Here is an 18,096-nt window from a genome sequence, read left to right on the forward strand (position 1 = left end):
GTTCGTTTACATCACAATTCATTGTCCATCCTTTATTAAGCTAGAATGAGTTGGAATGCCGGCACGCTAGATTCTATTGCGCGCAAAATTGCTAGTATTCACCTCAAACCAGGGACCGTCTTTTGATGGGTTGTGAGGTTTCTTTGTCTATGAAGGTCTAAGATAAATTAAACAAAAAACGAAACAGAAAAGGAAAAGTAGTAGGCCGGTTTGCGGCCAATTATGGGATCAAGGGGTTTGATTTTCAATTTCGAAAATCGGAAACAGGTTTTGATAGGGTAGGTTTCAGGTCTTGTTTCAGAATCTACACACTCTATAACCAATCACCCATAAAAGTAGTTATTCTCTTAATTGGATTTTATTCGACAATTTTGCCTCCCAATAAAACATTCTAGACAAATAATATAACGTCTTCCTTGAATTATTGGACAAGAACATCCTAAAAGGTACATTGCCTTCACCTCTAACTCATTCTTCCTTCAGAGTTTTGAAAATTGACGGAGTCAGCTAAGTGAAAAAAGGGTAAAAAAAAAGTTGAATGAGTTAATATGCCAAGGTTTGAGTATTTTTAACTCTATTGCTGCTTTTTTTTTAACAAAACATGAAAACTATATTGCTACTTTCTACCTGCTCTTCACTCGTGATAGTTTCAATCATCACAATAAAAAAACATACCAAAATCCATATTATGATGACTTCTTTCACTTTTGCGTCTCTCTAAAATTATAGCCATGTTAAAATCTTGGTTTACTTGGGACTTCCCAAAACACGAATTCTCTAAAAATAGAATAGAAGTAGCTAAATGAGGGCTTGTTATTCAATAGTATAATATGACTTATATACCCGTATCAATCAATATCCATATTCACAGATATCTATCTATGGTCTTATCTTTAACTTAATATCTTTTACATGATATTCAATAGGAAGAAAAATATCTTATGACACGCGCGAAAACGATCACATAAATTGAGTTGATTCACCTAACGTTATAACACTCATTTCTTACACTTCTTATTAAAAATAATAAATTCGTTCTTCAAAATGTGATTAATCAATTTAACCTGGTTTATCATGAATTTAGTCAATAATCCTATTCTTCTTCCATTTAGTTGAAGAAAAAAAGCTTTGCGGTGATATTTTCAAGGTGGGCCCTCCAATAAAAATGGGGACAAGCACTCAACGTCATTGTTTCAAACCTTGGTCGTCTCTTAATTTTCTTCAGCAGCTTCCTTTTACTTCCTTTCTTCTCTCCTTCTCCTGCTTCCACCGAATCCGTACAATTTTGTGTGATTTCTAATCGGTCAGACTAACGTGGAGAAGGGGCAAAGTCAGAGCAAGGCAAACAAATGGCTGCACCGTTTCGTTTCAGATCGGTTCCTTTGCGGTGCTTCTTGCGTCTCTATGCTTGTGTCCAAACATCTCACTAAGAAGAAAAAGAGTGCACTGAGGGAATCTGCTCCTCCGTTTGATGCTATCTAACAAATTTATAGCTTTAGTTCTACAGATAAGATATCAATCAATGTTTAAGATTTGAAGATTTAAAATGAAAGGCTCAGTGATATACCCGTTCAAAATAAAGTATTTACACATGGAATTTTAGCATGTGGTGTTGGCCTGTAATGAGTAAGCCTTTTGCTTTCAGACTTCGACGCTGTAAACTAACTCCTTACCTTCTTGCCTGACTAACTATAGTGCTAGAGAGATAAATAACCATGAGCATTTGTTTATCCCTACCTCACATCTCCAACTTCATTAAATATATGGCAATTTTAAACATAATCAAATATAAAATCACATCCATAATTACTAGCTCAGTCCTTTCTTGACCTCTTTCACGCATATCTAATTCTGTTTCAAATCAATTATTAACATTTAAATGATTTATCAAATTCTGATTTTCTATAACCCAATAAAAACCAAACATATGCTTATGTCTTTTGTTGAATGCTCTATACTTGTACACAGGTTCCAGTTCTTTATAGCCTAATTGAAAAATTAATGTACACGTTGTTCGTAAGCCAACGAGGTTGACTTGACTAGAGGATGAGGTCCAAAAGAGGATATTTAAAAGCATAGATATTTAAAAATATTTATTTTATCACACTAAAGGCCCTAAAATTAACGTACAGGTTAATTGAAAAAATTTTGGACCCGCATTTTCAGGGAGATACTCTTAGAAAAGCCCTACTCAATATCTTCTTTAATTTCTATGCACTTTTAGAAAGAAATAAAATGTCGGCCCAAAAGGAAATATTTCCCTCAATTTAAAATCATTTTCATCAACTTCCTTCATAATTTAAACAGCCAAACAAATGAAATCTTTTCCTCAATTAATATTTTAGTTTTAGTTAATTTTACATATGAGCAATGCCTAAAACTTGAATCCTGCCAATTAAATCATGATTGATGGAAATTTTCTCAAATTAGGAAAGTGCACGCATCTGGAGAATGATGTCCACTGGGCAACAATTACATGACACCACATTAGTTTGGCCAACCGAAATGGGGTTAGTAGAAAGGGTTGGGAAAATGAGGTGGTGAAGATAATGAGGTTTGTTTGTATATTAGGCTAAAAATAATAAGAGTAAGGTCGAAGGTTATTATAAGGATAAGATGTCGTGGGAGTTTATATTTGGTGGAAGATGGTTCCATGGTATCTCCTACATAATTTCAATGTTTTACGTGTGAACTAAAAGAATCTGTCTTGAAATATCATAGACAAAATTATGTCGTTATACCATGTGTTTTGAGGAAGTCGATAAGGCGTGGTAGCTAGGAGCACTGGCATTCCACTTTTTTGTTTAATTACTTCTTTCAATGTGAATTGGCTTTCTGAACAAGTAAATGAAGGTGCTCTTTGGGGGCCCTTTTTAGGGGCCATCACCTAATCTTCTGCAGTCAAGCCACGTTGGTCACCCAAACTGAAGGTCGCGTCCTCCTCCTCTCTCTCTCTCAGGAGCACGAACTTTTTTCAGCATTTCCCTCTCAGATCGCCATGGATAAAGGACAAAGTCAGAGAAAGAGAAAGAGAGCACAGAAAGAGAGCACCGAGGGAGCATCCACTTCTTCGTTCATCTCTCCAAAACTCATAGGACAAGGTGACGATGCATACGATGTATTCTTGAGCTTTAGAGGCTCAGATACTCGTAAGGAATTCACCGATCACCTCTACAATAGACTGGTCAATACAGGGACTGTGCCTATTTTTGTGTTCAAGGATGATAAGAGCATCCCAATTGGTGAGGATTTTAGTTCACAAATTCTTGGTGCCATCTCACGATCTAAGATTTCGATCCCCATCATCTCCGAAAATTATGCTACTAGTAAATGGTGCCTTCGTGAGCTCATCCATATGATGGACTGCAAGAATAGTGGGTCACACATAGTGTTGCCAATTTTTTACAAAGTTAAACCAGCAGATGTGCGGCATCTAAAAGGAAATTTTGGGGATGCCTTCCGTTCGAGTCAGAAGTATTTTGATGAGAAGGTTATCCAGGAAGGGCCGCAAGCACTTAAAGAAGTGAGTGACTTACAGGTGTGGGAGTCCGAGAAATTTGCTAATGGGTACGTCACAGGACTTTTCTTGCTTTTTTTTTTTTTTTTTTTTTTTTTGGTTGGGGAACTTTTCCTTTTTCTTTGATAAGTTCTCTTCACGCAAAACCAATGAAATGCAGATGTATTACTTGCATTGCAAGCTCACAAAAGATCCCCAAAATGTCCCAATAAACAACCCTAATGGGTCGAAGACTAGCAAACACTAGTACTTCCTAAGATCTCGTGAAAACTAAACGAACGACAACTTAAACCAAAGATCCCGTAGTGCCCTATAATTTTACATTTGTCTCCAACACAAAGCCACAAAACGAAAGAAACAACTCCTTCAGCGAATAGCATCAATCACTAAATAATATGCCTATAATGGACTCCAATGCTGGGTCTTGATCGCTACCAGATAAATTAGACCTCATTATGCCAACGGGTTGGCTCGGCTGAAAGGGTTGGACAATTCCCATTTACCATGTTTAGGCTTGATTTCCAATGCCAGTAACCCTCATTGGTAGGCAATCTTGGGATAGCCTCCTCTCCTCCTAGAATTTTTTAACCAAAAATAAAAATAAAAATGGACCTATCTTTGAACTGGCAACAACCTCAATCCTTATAACGAACATTATAGTTTGAAAGACTCTTCTTGAGCCAGGTACGCTACCTTATTTTATTTCAACAAGATCCATCTATTGGCATAAAAGGATAGGGTAAAAAAAATTGGAATGACCGCTACTCCATCTTCCCCCATTGTTATGCGTAAATCCAAAACAGCTTGCATGTTAATTGGCCCCATGCATCCTCAAATAAATGCTGGTCTTTGGATGAGATTAAGTATAATCAGGTAGTTATCAATGAATTTTGTTGTTTGACAGGCATGAAGGAGAATTAGTGGAAAAGTGGTCAAAAAAAGGTTCTGAGCAAATTGCAACAAGACTTTCAGCTTAATGTTACTAAGCACTTAGTTGGATTTGAGGATCATGTGAGCAAAATCAGGAATTGGGTAGACACTCCTGCCAGTGTTGCTCGAATGATTGGAATCTATGGCATGGGTGGGATTGGAAAAACAACTCTAGCCAAATCAATCTACAACCAGTTGTTGGATGGATTTGTACATCATAGCTTCCTTGCTAATATTCGAGAAACGGCTCAATGCAGTGGTATTCCTTATCTACAAAATCAACTAATTGAGGAAGTACTTCAAATCGAATGTCAAATTCGGAATGTTGACCATGGAATTAGTTTGATCAGATCTAAATTCAAAGGAAAAAAAGTGCTCATTCTTCTGGATGATATAGATAACAAAAAGCAACTAGATGCTTTGGCTGGAGAGCGTAACTGGTTTATGAGTGGAAGTATTATCATTGTTACAACAAGAAATAAAGCTATTCTTGATCAATCTGAAATTGAGATAGACTACCCATATGAATTGAATGGATTGGATGAGGAGCATTCTTTGCTTTTATTAAAGAGACATGCATTTCGTACGGATTGTTGTCCAACAGAATTTGAGGATATCTCTTGTGAAATCATAATCACCATGGGTGGGCTACCCTTAGCTATTGAGGTCGTTGGTTCATACTTGTTTAAAAAAACAAAGCTAAATGTATGGATAGATGTGTTGAAGCAATTGAAAGAACAACCACATGAAGATGTCCAAGCCATATTGCGGATAAGTTATGATGCATTAAAAGAAGGACATAAGCAGATTTTTCTTGATATTGCTTGTTTCGTTATCAGGGAAGAGATCAAATTCGCAATGTACATGTGGGAGGACTGTGGGTTTTGTCCAAGTCAAGGAATAGAAGAATTGGTACTGAGGTGCTTAATAAAAATTGAAAATGATGACAAGTTATGGATGCATGATCAATTGAGAGATCTTGGAAGGAGCATTTTTTGCCAAGGACAATCACCTAAAAGATATATTGAACCATGGATCGGCAAAGAAACCTTCGGAGAACAAATACTAGGAAAGGTAACATCTGCCCTCCTCTCTCTCTCTCTTTCTCTCATAATTCTACATATATATATACATATATATATATATATATATTAATATGAATTATTCTATTCTTTATTTAGTATGAGGAAATGCTCTTACTTTTTTAGGAAAAAGTATGCTTAAACATCCATTCATGTCCATTGTAAATGAATTGTGACAGCTAATTGGGATTATAAGTGTCCCAAGGATGAAAAAGTTACCTTATTTGATTCAAATTCATTGATATAAATTACATCTGTCAAAAACTTAATTTACAATCAATTTAAGATTCTTTAACTAAGATTCTGCACTAAAAATCTGGTTCACTAAAAGCACGGAACTTTATATCTAGTTGAAAATATTAATAATCTGAAAAATTACAGTAATTAATACAGATGAAGCATATACATCATAAAAAAAAATATGTGCCAATCATAATAAATAATAATTAAGCAAATCGGTAACAGTAAAGAAAAATCAATGTTTGATAAACTTTTTTCCCCCATTTTGATCATGAAAGTACCTGTCCCTCTACTAGTTCCATCTATCTCTTTTCCTTCTTCTTTCCTCTTAATAGATATGATGGTAAAAAATCTCCTTAAAAATTATATTGGGAAAACCTTACTATGCTTTTAGGGTTACGTCACGTTGACCTTGTTCATCTCATGGACTAAGGTAGGTGTTTGACAATTAGTGGATCTTCTTATTATTTCTTTAATTGCTTCTTTCATTTCCATTGTCCGTTCCTTCGCTTTTCCTAATAAACACTTTTTTCCTCTCCAAGTTGTTTTTATGTTATTTATATATTTGGGACAACGCTCTTCTGTGCCAAAAACCACTGGACAAACTTGACTATTTAGAGGAAATGTCATGCTTATTGTTATATCGATACTTTTTTATTTACTATAAACAATTTTCAGCATGAAGTCAAATTTGAAAGTAAGTTTAGATTTTACATAGATTTTCAATGTTCATGTCATTTAATTATGTTATATTTTGTCCATTTGGGGAAGCCTAGTAGGTTCATGACTGATCAATGGCGGGGAATTAACCTTTGCAATTAACCAAGAGATGTTGGGAAAGGAAAAAGCTTTATTTTCTTGATTTAATTTGAATTAGTCCACTCATACCATTATAAAGAGCACATTCTTTTGTTGATTCAATTATTATTCTTAAGAGAAATAATATTGACCGTGAGTTTTTCACTAGTTAATATATAAAGTACGGATAATGACAAATGAGTCGAACAAAAATTAAACCCCAAAAAAAGAGAAAAAGAATTCTATCTTTGGATCTTTGGTTTGATAGCGTTCGCGGAAGTTCATATTTCACAAAACAAATTTGTCTTTTGGCAGTTTAATTTATTCATAATATTTCCAAGAAACTAACGAAAAAGATGCACTTTCAAGTTATGTTGATCAGTCGATAATTTTTTTTTTTTTTAACGTTTACACCATGTCAATGTGTAGATTGAGTGGCGGCTTGATTTATTTGTGGTCAATCTCGAGATGCTAATCCAATAGGAAGTTTAAGATTTAAAATTTTGATACTTGAACGTTATCCAATACTGTCACTGATCAGCTAAGATTTCGGGGGAAAAATAATAAAGTATTGTTGTTAATGTCAATCAAGCCGTCTGGGATTTTGTCACCTAGCAACAAAGTATAAGCGGTACTTTTGACTTATAAGATGCAAAAAGAAATGGTGCCAGTCTTGGGAAATGGACATACGTATCTTTACTTTTCTGTTTAGGTAACATAAGTAGATTTTTCCAGAAAGTTTCGTGTTGCAGAGTTTGCCAAAAGATGTTGCCCAGCATCGATAAACCTACTGTTCCATATGTTAAGACCTTAATCTAACTATAACACCATGTAAGGAAGTTAATTAGTTCATTTTTAGTTGGTCTAAAGCCAGCTCTCTTCCAATTTCCGTCAAAATCTAAAATATTATTCAAATGCTAAAGGTGTATTGCTAAAGAATGATTAAACACTTAATAACAATAGTTAACAAATTGAAAATCAGGTGCTTACTTAGCTACTTAACAAGTGACCCATGGGTACTCTTTAACATTCGTATGTTTTAAAAGGTTTCATGTATTTCCACTTTAATAAAAATCAAAGTACATGCACTACAAAATTCCAAAAAAGCGAGAGGTAAGAATTGAGGTGTTTCGCCTTGAAAGCAAGAAAAAGTGTTCTTTTTATTTAAAATATTGTTTGAATATTAAAAAAAAATTATCAAAATACTATATATGTGTGTTTACCTGTCAACATTTATGTTTGGTGAGGGGTAAAAAGATGACAAATTGTGAAAATATGGTGTTTAGAAAAGCAAAAGTAAAAAATTAGAAGTCGATTCGGACACTCAATTGATTGATTTGATATGCAGCGTTTCAGGAGTGAGTTCGATTATTGGCCTAGTGGTTGTTCCTTTACTTGCACAAGTGAACTGTTTAAAAACATACCGAGCTCAAGCTTCCTTCCATTATGTTGGACGACCATAAGTGGAGACTTTAATGAATTGTTGCCTGAATTAAGATGGCTTCAGTGGTTATACATTGAACCCGATATAATTTCTTCAGCAACCAATTTGCATCTATCTAAATTAGTGGTGCTGGAATTGTCACGAAACAAGCTTACAGATGATTGGGGAGGATGGAGTTCAATCATGGTAAGATGGATAAAAAGACATCTTCTATGATCTTTGCTTTGTTTTGTTTTATCGTTAAACTCCTTTTTGACAGCTTTTTCTCTTTTGTATAGGTGGCAAAGCAACTAAAAGTTCTCAACCTTTCATATAGTTGGGAGTTAAGATATACTCCTAATCTCTCGGCTTTCACGAAGTTGGAGATTCTCATCTTGTCCAATTGTTACAAATTGAAGCAAGTCGACCCTTCTATTGGCAAACTCAAGAGCCTCATTTCTTTGGACTTGTGTTATTCTAATAATCTGAAAGAGCTACCAGAAGAAGTGGGGGAATTGCAAGAACTAAAAGAACTCCTTTTAAATTCTATTGGCATTACAAAGATTCCTATGTCAGTCTGTTCTCTGAGGAAGCTAGAGTATCTAGTTATCGAATCTTGTTGTTCATTGGTTGAAATCCCTCTCGTAATTGGGAATCTTTATTCTCTCAAACAACTTGATCTACGGATGTGCAAGTCATTGATAGGAATCCCTAGCTCAATTGGGAATCTTTCTTCTCTCGAACAACTTAATCTATGGGATTGCAAGTTATTGACAGAAATTCCTAACTCAATTGGGAATCTTTCTTCTCTTGAACAACTTAATCTAGGGAGTTGCGAGTCATTGACAGAAATTCCTAACTCAATTGGGAATCTTTCTTCTCTCAAACAACTTGATCTAGGGAGTTGCAAGTCATTGACAGAAATCCCTAGCTCAATTGGGAATCTTTCTTCTCTCGAACAACTTGATCTAGGGAGTTGCAAGTCATTGACAAAAATCCCTAGCTCAATTGGGAATCTTTCTTCTCTCGAACAACTTGATCTAGGGAGTTGCGAGTCATTGACAGAAATCCCTAGCTCAATTGGGAATCTTTCTTCTCTTGAAAAACTTAATCTAAGGTATTGCAAGTCATTGATAGAAATTCCTAACTCAATTGAGAATCTTTCATCTCTCAAAAAACTTAATCTAGGGTTTTGCCGGTCATTGACAGAAATCCCTAGCTCAATTGGGAATCTTTCTTCTCTCAAACAACTTAATCTATGGTATTGCGAGTCATTGACAGAAATCCCCAGCTCAATTGGAAATCTTTCTTTTCTTAAACAACTAGTCATTGACAGAAATCCCTAGCTCAATTGGAAATCTTTCTTTTCTTAAACAACTAGTCATTGACAGAAATCCCTAACTCAATTAACAATCTTTCTTTTCTCAAACAACTTGATCTACGAGTTGCAAGTCTTTGATAGAAATCCCTAGCTCAATTGGGAATCTTTCTTCTCTTAAGCAACTTAAGCTATTTAGTTGTGTGTTAATGAGAGAAATCCCTAGCTCAATTGGGAATCTTTTTTCTCTCAAACGACTTAATCTAGTGGGTTGCGTGTCATTGACAAAAATCCCTAGCTCAATTGGGAATCTTTCTTCTCTCGAACAACTTGATCTACAGGGTTGTGGGTCATTGACAAAAATCCCTAGCTCAATTGGAAATCTTTCTTCTCTTGAACGACCTGATTTAGGGGGTTGCATGTCATTGACAGAAATCGCTAGCTCAATTGGGAATCTTTCTTCTCTTGTAGAATTTGGTCTACAATGTTGCATGTCATTGATAAAAATCCCTAATTCATTTGGGAATCTTTCTTCTCTCGAACTACTTGATCTTTCTTCTCATATAGAATTTGCTCTATAAGGTTGTGTGTCATTGATAGAAATCCCTAGCTCAATTGGGAATCTTTCTTCTCTCAAACAACTTGACCTAAGGGGTTGCATGTCATTGACAAAAATCCCTAGTTCAATTGGGAAACTTTCTTCTCTCGAACAACTTGATCTTTCATCTGTCGAACTACTTAATCTTTCATTTGTCGAACTACTTGATCTAAAAAATTGTACATCATTGACAGAAATCCCTAGCTCAATTGGAAATCTTTCTTCTCTTGAAGAACTTCAGCTAGTGGGTTGTGTGTTATTGAGAGAAATCCCTAACTCAATTGGGAATCTTTCTTCTCTCAAACAACTTAATCTAGCGGGTTGCGTGTCATTGAAAGAAATCCCTAGTTCAATTGGAAATCTTTCTTCTCTCAAATGCCTTAACCTTTACGAGTGTTGTAGGCTAAAAGAACTTCCTACCTCAATTGGGGATTTACCGAATTTGCAAATCATTGAGGATTTTAGACCTTGGATAGTTACTCATTGATATTGGATGGTTGAATAAAACCGAAGGCTATTTCTTGAATCTTGTGATAGTCTAAAAGGGGGAATTCCAAGAGAAAACGATGACTTATCTTTGCTCGTGATTCTCCATATCACTGGCACATTGATATTTGACCCGCCAGAAAGCATATGGAATCTTTCTTCTCTCTAATGCCTTGACCAAGAGGGCTGTAAGGAGCTCGATCATTGCTAGAGCTTTCTTCCGGCTTAACATATCTTCAGGTCAATTCTCTGATTCCTAGGTTGCCAAAGCTTTCTTACCTATTCCACTTGGAAGAACTTCTTTTTTATGGATACGATCAACTTGAGTACTTCCTAGAGCTTACCTCAAGACACTTGAAACTTTGTGTTTACTCCTTAGTTGATATTGCCTGAGCTTAACAGATTCAAGTACTTGGAAGAGTTGTCAATAAAACACTACAATTCCATTGAAAGAATGGACTTCTCACAATTGAATCTTCTGAAAGGATTGGACATTGAGGATTGCGATAATCTAGTTGAAATTTAAGGCCAAGGTAAATTGGAGTTCTTGGAGACAATACGTACATATAGCTACAAGTCCATTGGAAGGCTAATCCATCCAAAATTACGAGGGCTTGAAGCGATTAATTACTTGCTATTGTGACAATCTAGTCGAAATACAAGGTCTTGATAAGGTGGAGTTGTTAGAGACGTTCAATGTTTGTAATCGTGGTTCCATCAAAAGATTACCTGACCTATGATGCTTTTGGAACTTGAAAGAATTGAATATCAATGGTTGTCGTAATTTATGTGGTGTTGAGACTCAATTCCCAGTCTTACATAATTGCAAGAGTGGGGAAGTCGGTCCTAGAACCTAACATGATGCTTCGGCCAAGATCAAAATTTAGATCCGATTGTGGTTCTTCATACGTTAGAAGACATTGGTCATATGGTAAGATTCTTCGTCCTTTAACAACTAGCATGAGTGAAAAGTGTAATACTTTTCTAACATATATATATTTTAAGAATTATTTCCTCGACGCTTGGTATCTATTTGATATGGATTTGCCTAAATATATTTGCTATTGATTGCATTAGGGCAATGTTTTTCAGCTAATCTTCAATCGGCAACTTTTGCAAATAGATGGGCGGCTTGTGAGGCAACAAATGAAAATTAACAACATAGGTAAACAAGAATTACTTAGTGAGTAATTTACAGTTTCCCTCTTGGTAAACCTAAGATGAGAATTTTTCATCAAGAGGTTGATCTTCTACAACTCAATTTATAAACTGTGCACGAGATCCCTTTTTCTCTGTCTCAAACTAGTATAATCCTTTAAAAAATCCTTCGCCTTTTTGAACTCCTTTTATGAGCAATTTTATGTGTCAGATTTGACTATCGGTAGAAATCCTATTTAGGACAAACAGCTCTCGATTTTTCGTGATGATGGGAAAGCCTGTCCATTGTTCATTCGAGCATGAATTCCCAGTAAGGAAGAGAAATTGAGCTAAAATAAAAATGAAGGTTCAAATTTTTTTTTTTTTTTTTGGTGCGTGATTTACAAAAGCAAAAATTAGTTTTGGCTAGCCTTTTTCATCTACGATTGTAGGCAGGCTTTCCATAAACAATTGTGAGACCGTTGAAAGATTATCAAGCGAGATAAATTGGTGCTACTTTTGTGACAGGTCCGGTTGGTCTATGTAATGATTAAGGCTTACTTTTGGACTTCAATTCAAAGAGCTGTATAGATGACCTTTTGCATAATTGGGACAATTTTTTGCCTGCTCTGTAAAACAAGCTAGGCGAGGAGCTTAAGACTTTGCTTATTATTTTGCATCCCGTTTGATCTTGATGTTGTCGTGGAATCATTTTATCAAATGATTGATCTGGGTCTAGCTAACTTGGTTGAGGCAATTCATAGTCCATACCAGAGAACGATCAAATGAAGAAGAGGGATTTTGCTGAGGTGTCATCAGCAACAGCTGAAGGCTAGCTTTTGTGCGACCTTGAACAGGCTCACGGGCCAACTGAAGTGTCCTAAGGAAGTTTTTTATGCCTGTGAAGATCAAAGCACTTGATATGGTTTCATCAGCACAAAATTGAATGATTGTGAATGTATTATTTTTCAGTTGAATCTACTTTTTGTATGCTCGTTAGGTTCTACCTCTATTAAGCAAATACATACGTGCTGATTTTTCTACATGTTAACCAGATGCAAAGTCCTTTGATGCAATGTGCTCTAATGGTATCATTCCCAAACTCAGTTAGGCTCTGCAGATAGAGGTATGCACTGCCAGTCCTACTGTAACTGTGAAAGAGTAACTCGTGTACTTATATTTAATTGAATGTGCTGAATGCTTGTTAGGTTCTACCTCTCTGGTAATCGAATATGTACGTGCTGATTTTTCTGCATGTTACCCTGATGTGGAGTTGTTTGATGCGGTCTCGTTCTAATGATATCACTTTCAAACCCAATGAGGCTCTGCAGATGGAGGTATGTACTACCAATTGTACCATAATAGAGGAACTTGTGTGCTTATACTATGTGAGCTGTGAAATTTCACCGGTAATCCGTGAACTAGGATGCATGATGACAATCTCCTCTTTTTCTGTCAGTTCATAATATCTTTTGAATGTTGTGATAAAGGTCTCTGATATGACGAGCTTAAATCTCATGTATGCAGCATTAAATTTGTAAAGTTAAATATAGCCTCCTAGCAAACAATTCCATATTGCTGATTTCGCTAATTGGATATTGCAAAATAACCAAGTAACAAGACGCCTTTCTGTCCTGTAATTTGGGCACTTCGCCTTTTCAGCATCTTTTCTGTTCATAAACACAAACAAGGATGATGGTGGTACTTGCTGACTTCTCTTCTCTTAAGTCCGTTGTTTTCTATTTCTTTGGCTGAGATTGATTGCGATCCAACTGCGAATTAATCAGAGGCCCCTAGAATGTGCGGCAAAACTAATGTCCCTAGAGTTTGGTGTTGATAGATGAGATTCATTGAAGAGGTCACTTGTAGATTGCCAGAATCTGGATGAGGTCAAAATAACCTTGTTTATATTGATGGACTCTCAAGTCTATGCTTACTACTTTCAGCTAATTTTAGGTTCTTCATTCCAAATACATCTAAAAATAGACAGGACTAAGGATCCATGCAGCCGCACCTTTATCTCACTTCGAGATGATTGGAAAGTGTGACACATTTTTACTCTCAACCATCTTGTGTAACACATGCATCGCCCTCATTTTCTGACCATCTTTAGCAAGTGCCTGGGTGGAGACTAGTTATAAGTCTTCTAAGGTTGAATTTGTTAGTGTTCATAACTTTTGATGAAATATCATAAACAACCTGAATTTATCATTCATTCTTTTCCTGAATCTATCCCGAAGTATATATGTAGCTAGTAGAATTATAATTATTTTCAAAATCTCATGTGACAACAGCTGATTGGAAAAGCCAATTAGTGTGAGACCCAATTACAGGGTTTACATTTGATGATGCGGTTCAAACTATAAGAGACACACCTTCGGGTCGTCAAAACTTCTTAATGACTTGCCTCGAAGGACACAACCAAGAGAAGGGAGCAAAATCTCACCAAGGAATGAAGAAGGAGAAGGAGAAGGGGAAGGAGAAGGAGAAGATTGCCTCAACTGAGTTGACAACAAAATTGCAGCTACCACTGCTACCGAGACCTTCTCACGTGGACTGCGGTGCCACCTCCTCTGTGGTTTAACTGGTATGATGACTAATTCATGAAATATTTGATATAATGCCAAAGTGCTAATTTCCAAGTCCCCTTCATTTATTCAGTAGTATAAGCTTGCACAAGTTCAATTTCCTTGCTCTCGTATCAGCAGCAACATCACAAAGTCCGGTCTTCCAATTCCCAAGGAAATGTTCTTTTTTTTAATTCTTTGCAGAGGTTTATACCGATAAATTGTTGATACCCCCTGCAATAACCGCCGACGATCGTGGTGTACATGGTCACATCTAGCGCTCAGCCTGTGTCTTCCAAATTCTTCAGCAATCGAACGGCTTTTCCAGTATCGCCGGTTCTGCACAATCCCTCATCGTGGCTTGGCATGTGGTTATATCTACCTCGATTGTCTGGCCAACATTTCATCCGCCAAGCTCATGGCTTTGGCGATTCCACCCTCTCCAACGAGCCCATTGATCAAAGTGTTAAAAGCTCGCAGTTGTGGGTTCAAGTCCAAGTTTGACCATTTTACATAAAACTGAGGACCCGAGATCGGATCTTTTCAATTGGCAGGGGTAATTCATCATAATGTTGGGAATAGAACCGTTGGGACTCGTTCCTTTCGAACCCATCCGCTCGATCATGTCAATGGTGATGGGTAATGCTTCATCTTGGCCCCAACCCCCAAGAGTTGGGCGAAACAGGGAGGTAAAGTCAAGAGGGTTCACTCGGATCGTCCTCTCCAAGAAGAATAAAGCATTGTCAGCTTCCACCAATCCGCCATTTCTGCATTTGTTCACCACAAGGGCCACGAGTTCAGATTGATCGATTGAATCACTCACTCCAGCAGTGGATGGGCAACTGTGGGAGCGACGTGAAAGAAAATGGTTCGATGCAAAGATGGGGTGAGAAGTGAGAGGTTTAACGAGATCGCCAGATTCTCGAACAAGACGGTGAAGAGCAGAAGTGCAGATGGATGGATTTATTCTCATCAGTTTTGCCAAATTTTCTCCTTCCGAGTTCCGACAATCCACAAATTGATGCGATGGTGTATGGAGAGGATGATTGTTAGGCAATTTAATCACTGAAACTTTAGATTTCTTATAACAACATAGTTTTCTGTTCAATCATTGAAAACTAATTGTTTGCCAAACTGAACATTTCAAGAAATACTCTAATTGATTCATTCCCATACTCGGCAGTTGAAGAGAGATCAATATGCAAAATCATGCTCTTATACTGTTGTGAAAACAACTATGAAATCCACGTTTGAAACCAAATCTGAAAGGATAGATATCTCACACAATGATGGCGAACGCTAGTGGGGTTGAAGGATCGCTTGTCGAAATGAACGTTTCTAGTCTTACTACTGTCTGCTGAAAAAATGAGAACTTAATACAAATGTTTCTACTATTGTCATTGTGTGCACAGAACATACTACATTATACCAATTTAAAATTTTGATTTTGTTCTATTCGACACTCTCTTACGTATTGAATGAGGCAATCATCCCAGCTCATATGTCGCAAAATGACGTCACAGGGAAGTTTTGATGGTTTATATTTGAAGCATGTAACTTTGCAAAAGAACATAATATTTCGGTCCTCTTTTCCCTGATGGCATAGGATTGCTTATTTAGTGAATAAACTCTAAACATGTAAGGATCGTGTTAATTCACCTAGTTGAAGTCAGTAGAGGTGAGTGAGAGATGGCTCGTACACTAATTGATTGTTAAATTTTTTTAAAAAAAAAACTAATGAATTAAGAAAAATTGTAAGCTGTAAGTCTGGACTGCAAAATCCATTATCTGTCTTTGATAATGTGGTACTGCGAAGACCGATTCCATAACACGCGCTTAATCCATGTGCACAAGTTCGTTGTGAATCACAAAACCAATCGCATGAGTAGTGTTGGGAAAAAGAATCATTGATTATGACATTCAAATGAACGAAAATGAAAAGATTCTTTTTCCCAACTTCAAATTGTCCCCCATTTTCACAAGGAGTAGGGTTTACAATTCGGTTCTCATCTTGAGGATACCAATTGTGCATATAGCGCAAAACAGACGTAGAGGTTTGATCAGTAACTTCTTCTTTTATGCTTATCTTTATCATTGTGTCATTCCATTGGAGTAAAACATGCGCCTAATTAGCAATTCCACTCTATGAGAACACAGAAAGACAATAATTTACAAAATGGGAATAAGTATTGTAAAAGATTCTTTTATTCATTTGCTCTATAACATAAAGAAGCAATTCATGAAAAAAAATATGAGTGCTCAACTGTAATTAATGACAATAAAAGGCAAGCCTTTGAGGTGAAGAGACCAAAACCAATCGTCCAATGAAATGTAAATATATGCTTAGGTGGAGCATTTTTGGTGGAGAATACAGTAAATCCAAGTTTTTGCAATATGAATAAGACTTCTCTAGTTATCTTAAGTCTTATGCGTCATCATGGGAAGAGATACTTTAGCAATACTTTGTTATTACGTATTTGAATAAATGAGACCATATAGAATTTGTATTACCTGGTAGCTTAATTATTACGCATGAACGCTTTCCTAGTACATCAATTTTTTTTTTCTTCTAGGTTTTGCCGGATCAGGGAGTGCAGGTAAAGACTAGTTGTGCCATGTAAGAGTCTTATTTAGATCATAGAACAAACCTCAATTGATGCAAAAGCAACCCTTCCCATCATTAAGTGGAAAGTATACGACGATAGGTGCATAATAGACCAAGCTATCTAATTGTTGTTGGATCTCATAATAAATTAGCAGATATTCTGATGGAAAATGCATCTAGACTATAGACCAGTAGTGTAGGAACTCATAGAAAATCTCACAGATTGATGTGGTAGAATAATAGTTGAATTTTTTTTTATAGATTTACCTACCGAAACTTACTTACATCTAGAAGATGTATATCGATAACTTTTTCACTCAACTTATTAATTTTTCTTTTTCAGAGAGTGCATGCATCTTCCAATTTTTTTGGGTACATCCTTGTACTAGAGATTTTGCATTGGCAGATAGAAGAAGTGCTATGCAGTAGGGTGAAGTTATGAATCCAACCGTCCATCCTCGAGGATGGAATAGAATGGGCCTTACTAATCAATACCTTTATGTTCCTATCCACGTCAGACACAATAACAATTTAGACGTGTTTTCTATTGGTCACTTTCTTAAAGAGTCAATAACACCTGTATAGTTTCTACTACATTGAACATTTCCATATATGTAGAGATTAGTGAAAATAGTATATGGAGATTATTGAGTCTTGTTTGGTTTAATTAATAAGAAATTAATGAATGAACTCTCGCTCCTTGAAGGTACATTTCATTATTTTTCTTTCTTTAATTATTGGTTTAACTTTAATGCGGAATTTCATTTTTATTGTTTGAAGATTAATCGTTGCCGTGAACTAAGTTAAGCTGCTACCACAGACGCACCACCACCACCCGCCCCCCTATTCACCGCGTCCTCGCCACCTCAAATGCACACCATCACCGCGAGGATTGGTTCAACTACCACACCAACCGCCCACCGCCACCAGCCACCACCAAATCACCCATTGCGCCCATGCTCCTCCGCCACGAGTCACGCTGCAGCCACCATCAAAGCACCACGACCACCACCATCAATATTCCAGTACCACCAAGTTGCCCAAGCGAGAACCCCCTAATCACTTTCCCCGCCTTCACTCCCGATTCCTCCCCCCTTCTACTCGCGCACCGAGTCAGCCCTCCTCGATCTCCTCCACCTCGCCACGACCACTGCTGTCCACTGCTCCCACCCGGCATGACTTGGAGAGTGTTGATGGACTTTCAAGTCTTTGCTTACAACTTACAGCTAATATTAGACTCTTCATATCAAATTATACCTTCAAGGCCTTCTCCATGGCTAGAGAGACAGCATTTGTAAATGCATCCCCCGTGCAATTCAACAGTGACCAATTAATCCCACGTTAGTAGCAGAACAGTAAGAGACTAGTTTAAAAAGGGACATGAATTCAAAATAT

The 18,096-nt window shown here is 36.7% G+C and overlaps 1 protein-coding gene and 1 long non-coding RNA gene across 2 annotated transcripts; both read left to right on the forward strand.

Moving 5' to 3' along the window:
• The first annotated feature begins 1,007 nt into the window (after window positions 1-1,007).
• On the forward strand, window positions 1,008-9,336 carry LOC108957576 (disease resistance protein RPV1). Its single transcript, XM_018868446.2, has 5 exons — window positions 1,008-1,203; window positions 2,878-3,588; window positions 4,447-5,521; window positions 7,916-8,197; window positions 8,290-9,336. Exons 1-5 carry the CDS (start codon window positions 1,166-1,168, stop codon window positions 9,334-9,336), a joined length of 3,153 nt encoding a protein of 1,050 aa, XP_018723991.2. The 5' UTR covers window positions 1,008-1,165.
• Window positions 9,337-11,916: 2,580 nt separating this feature from the next.
• LOC108957579 lies at window positions 11,917-14,171 on the forward strand. Its single transcript, XR_005548083.1, has 3 exons — window positions 11,917-12,655; window positions 12,738-12,866; window positions 13,824-14,171. It is a non-coding gene; the product is annotated as an uncharacterized LOC108957579 (long non-coding RNA).
• Window positions 14,172-18,096: the final 3,925 nt, after the last annotated feature.

The sequence above is a fragment of the Eucalyptus grandis genome, chromosome 2 (genome assembly GCF_016545825.1).
Source record: "Eucalyptus grandis isolate ANBG69807.140 chromosome 2, ASM1654582v1, whole genome shotgun sequence".
In the NCBI taxonomy this organism is placed as follows: Eukaryota; Viridiplantae; Streptophyta; class Magnoliopsida; order Myrtales; family Myrtaceae; genus Eucalyptus; species Eucalyptus grandis.

Excerpts from the sequence above, each read along its gene's own strand:
- LOC108957576 (XM_018868446.2), top strand. The coding sequence starts at position 1,166 with ATGGGGACAAGCACTCAACGTCATTGTTTCAAACCTTG. Across the intron at positions 1,204-2,877 it reads CGTCATTGTTTCAAACCTTG|GGGCCATCACCTAATCTTCT; the intron begins GTCGTCTCTTAA and ends GGCCCTTTTTAG. Across the intron at positions 8,198-8,289 it reads GAGGATGGAGTTCAATCATG|GTGGCAAAGCAACTAAAAGT; the intron begins GTAAGATGGATA and ends TCTTTTGTATAG.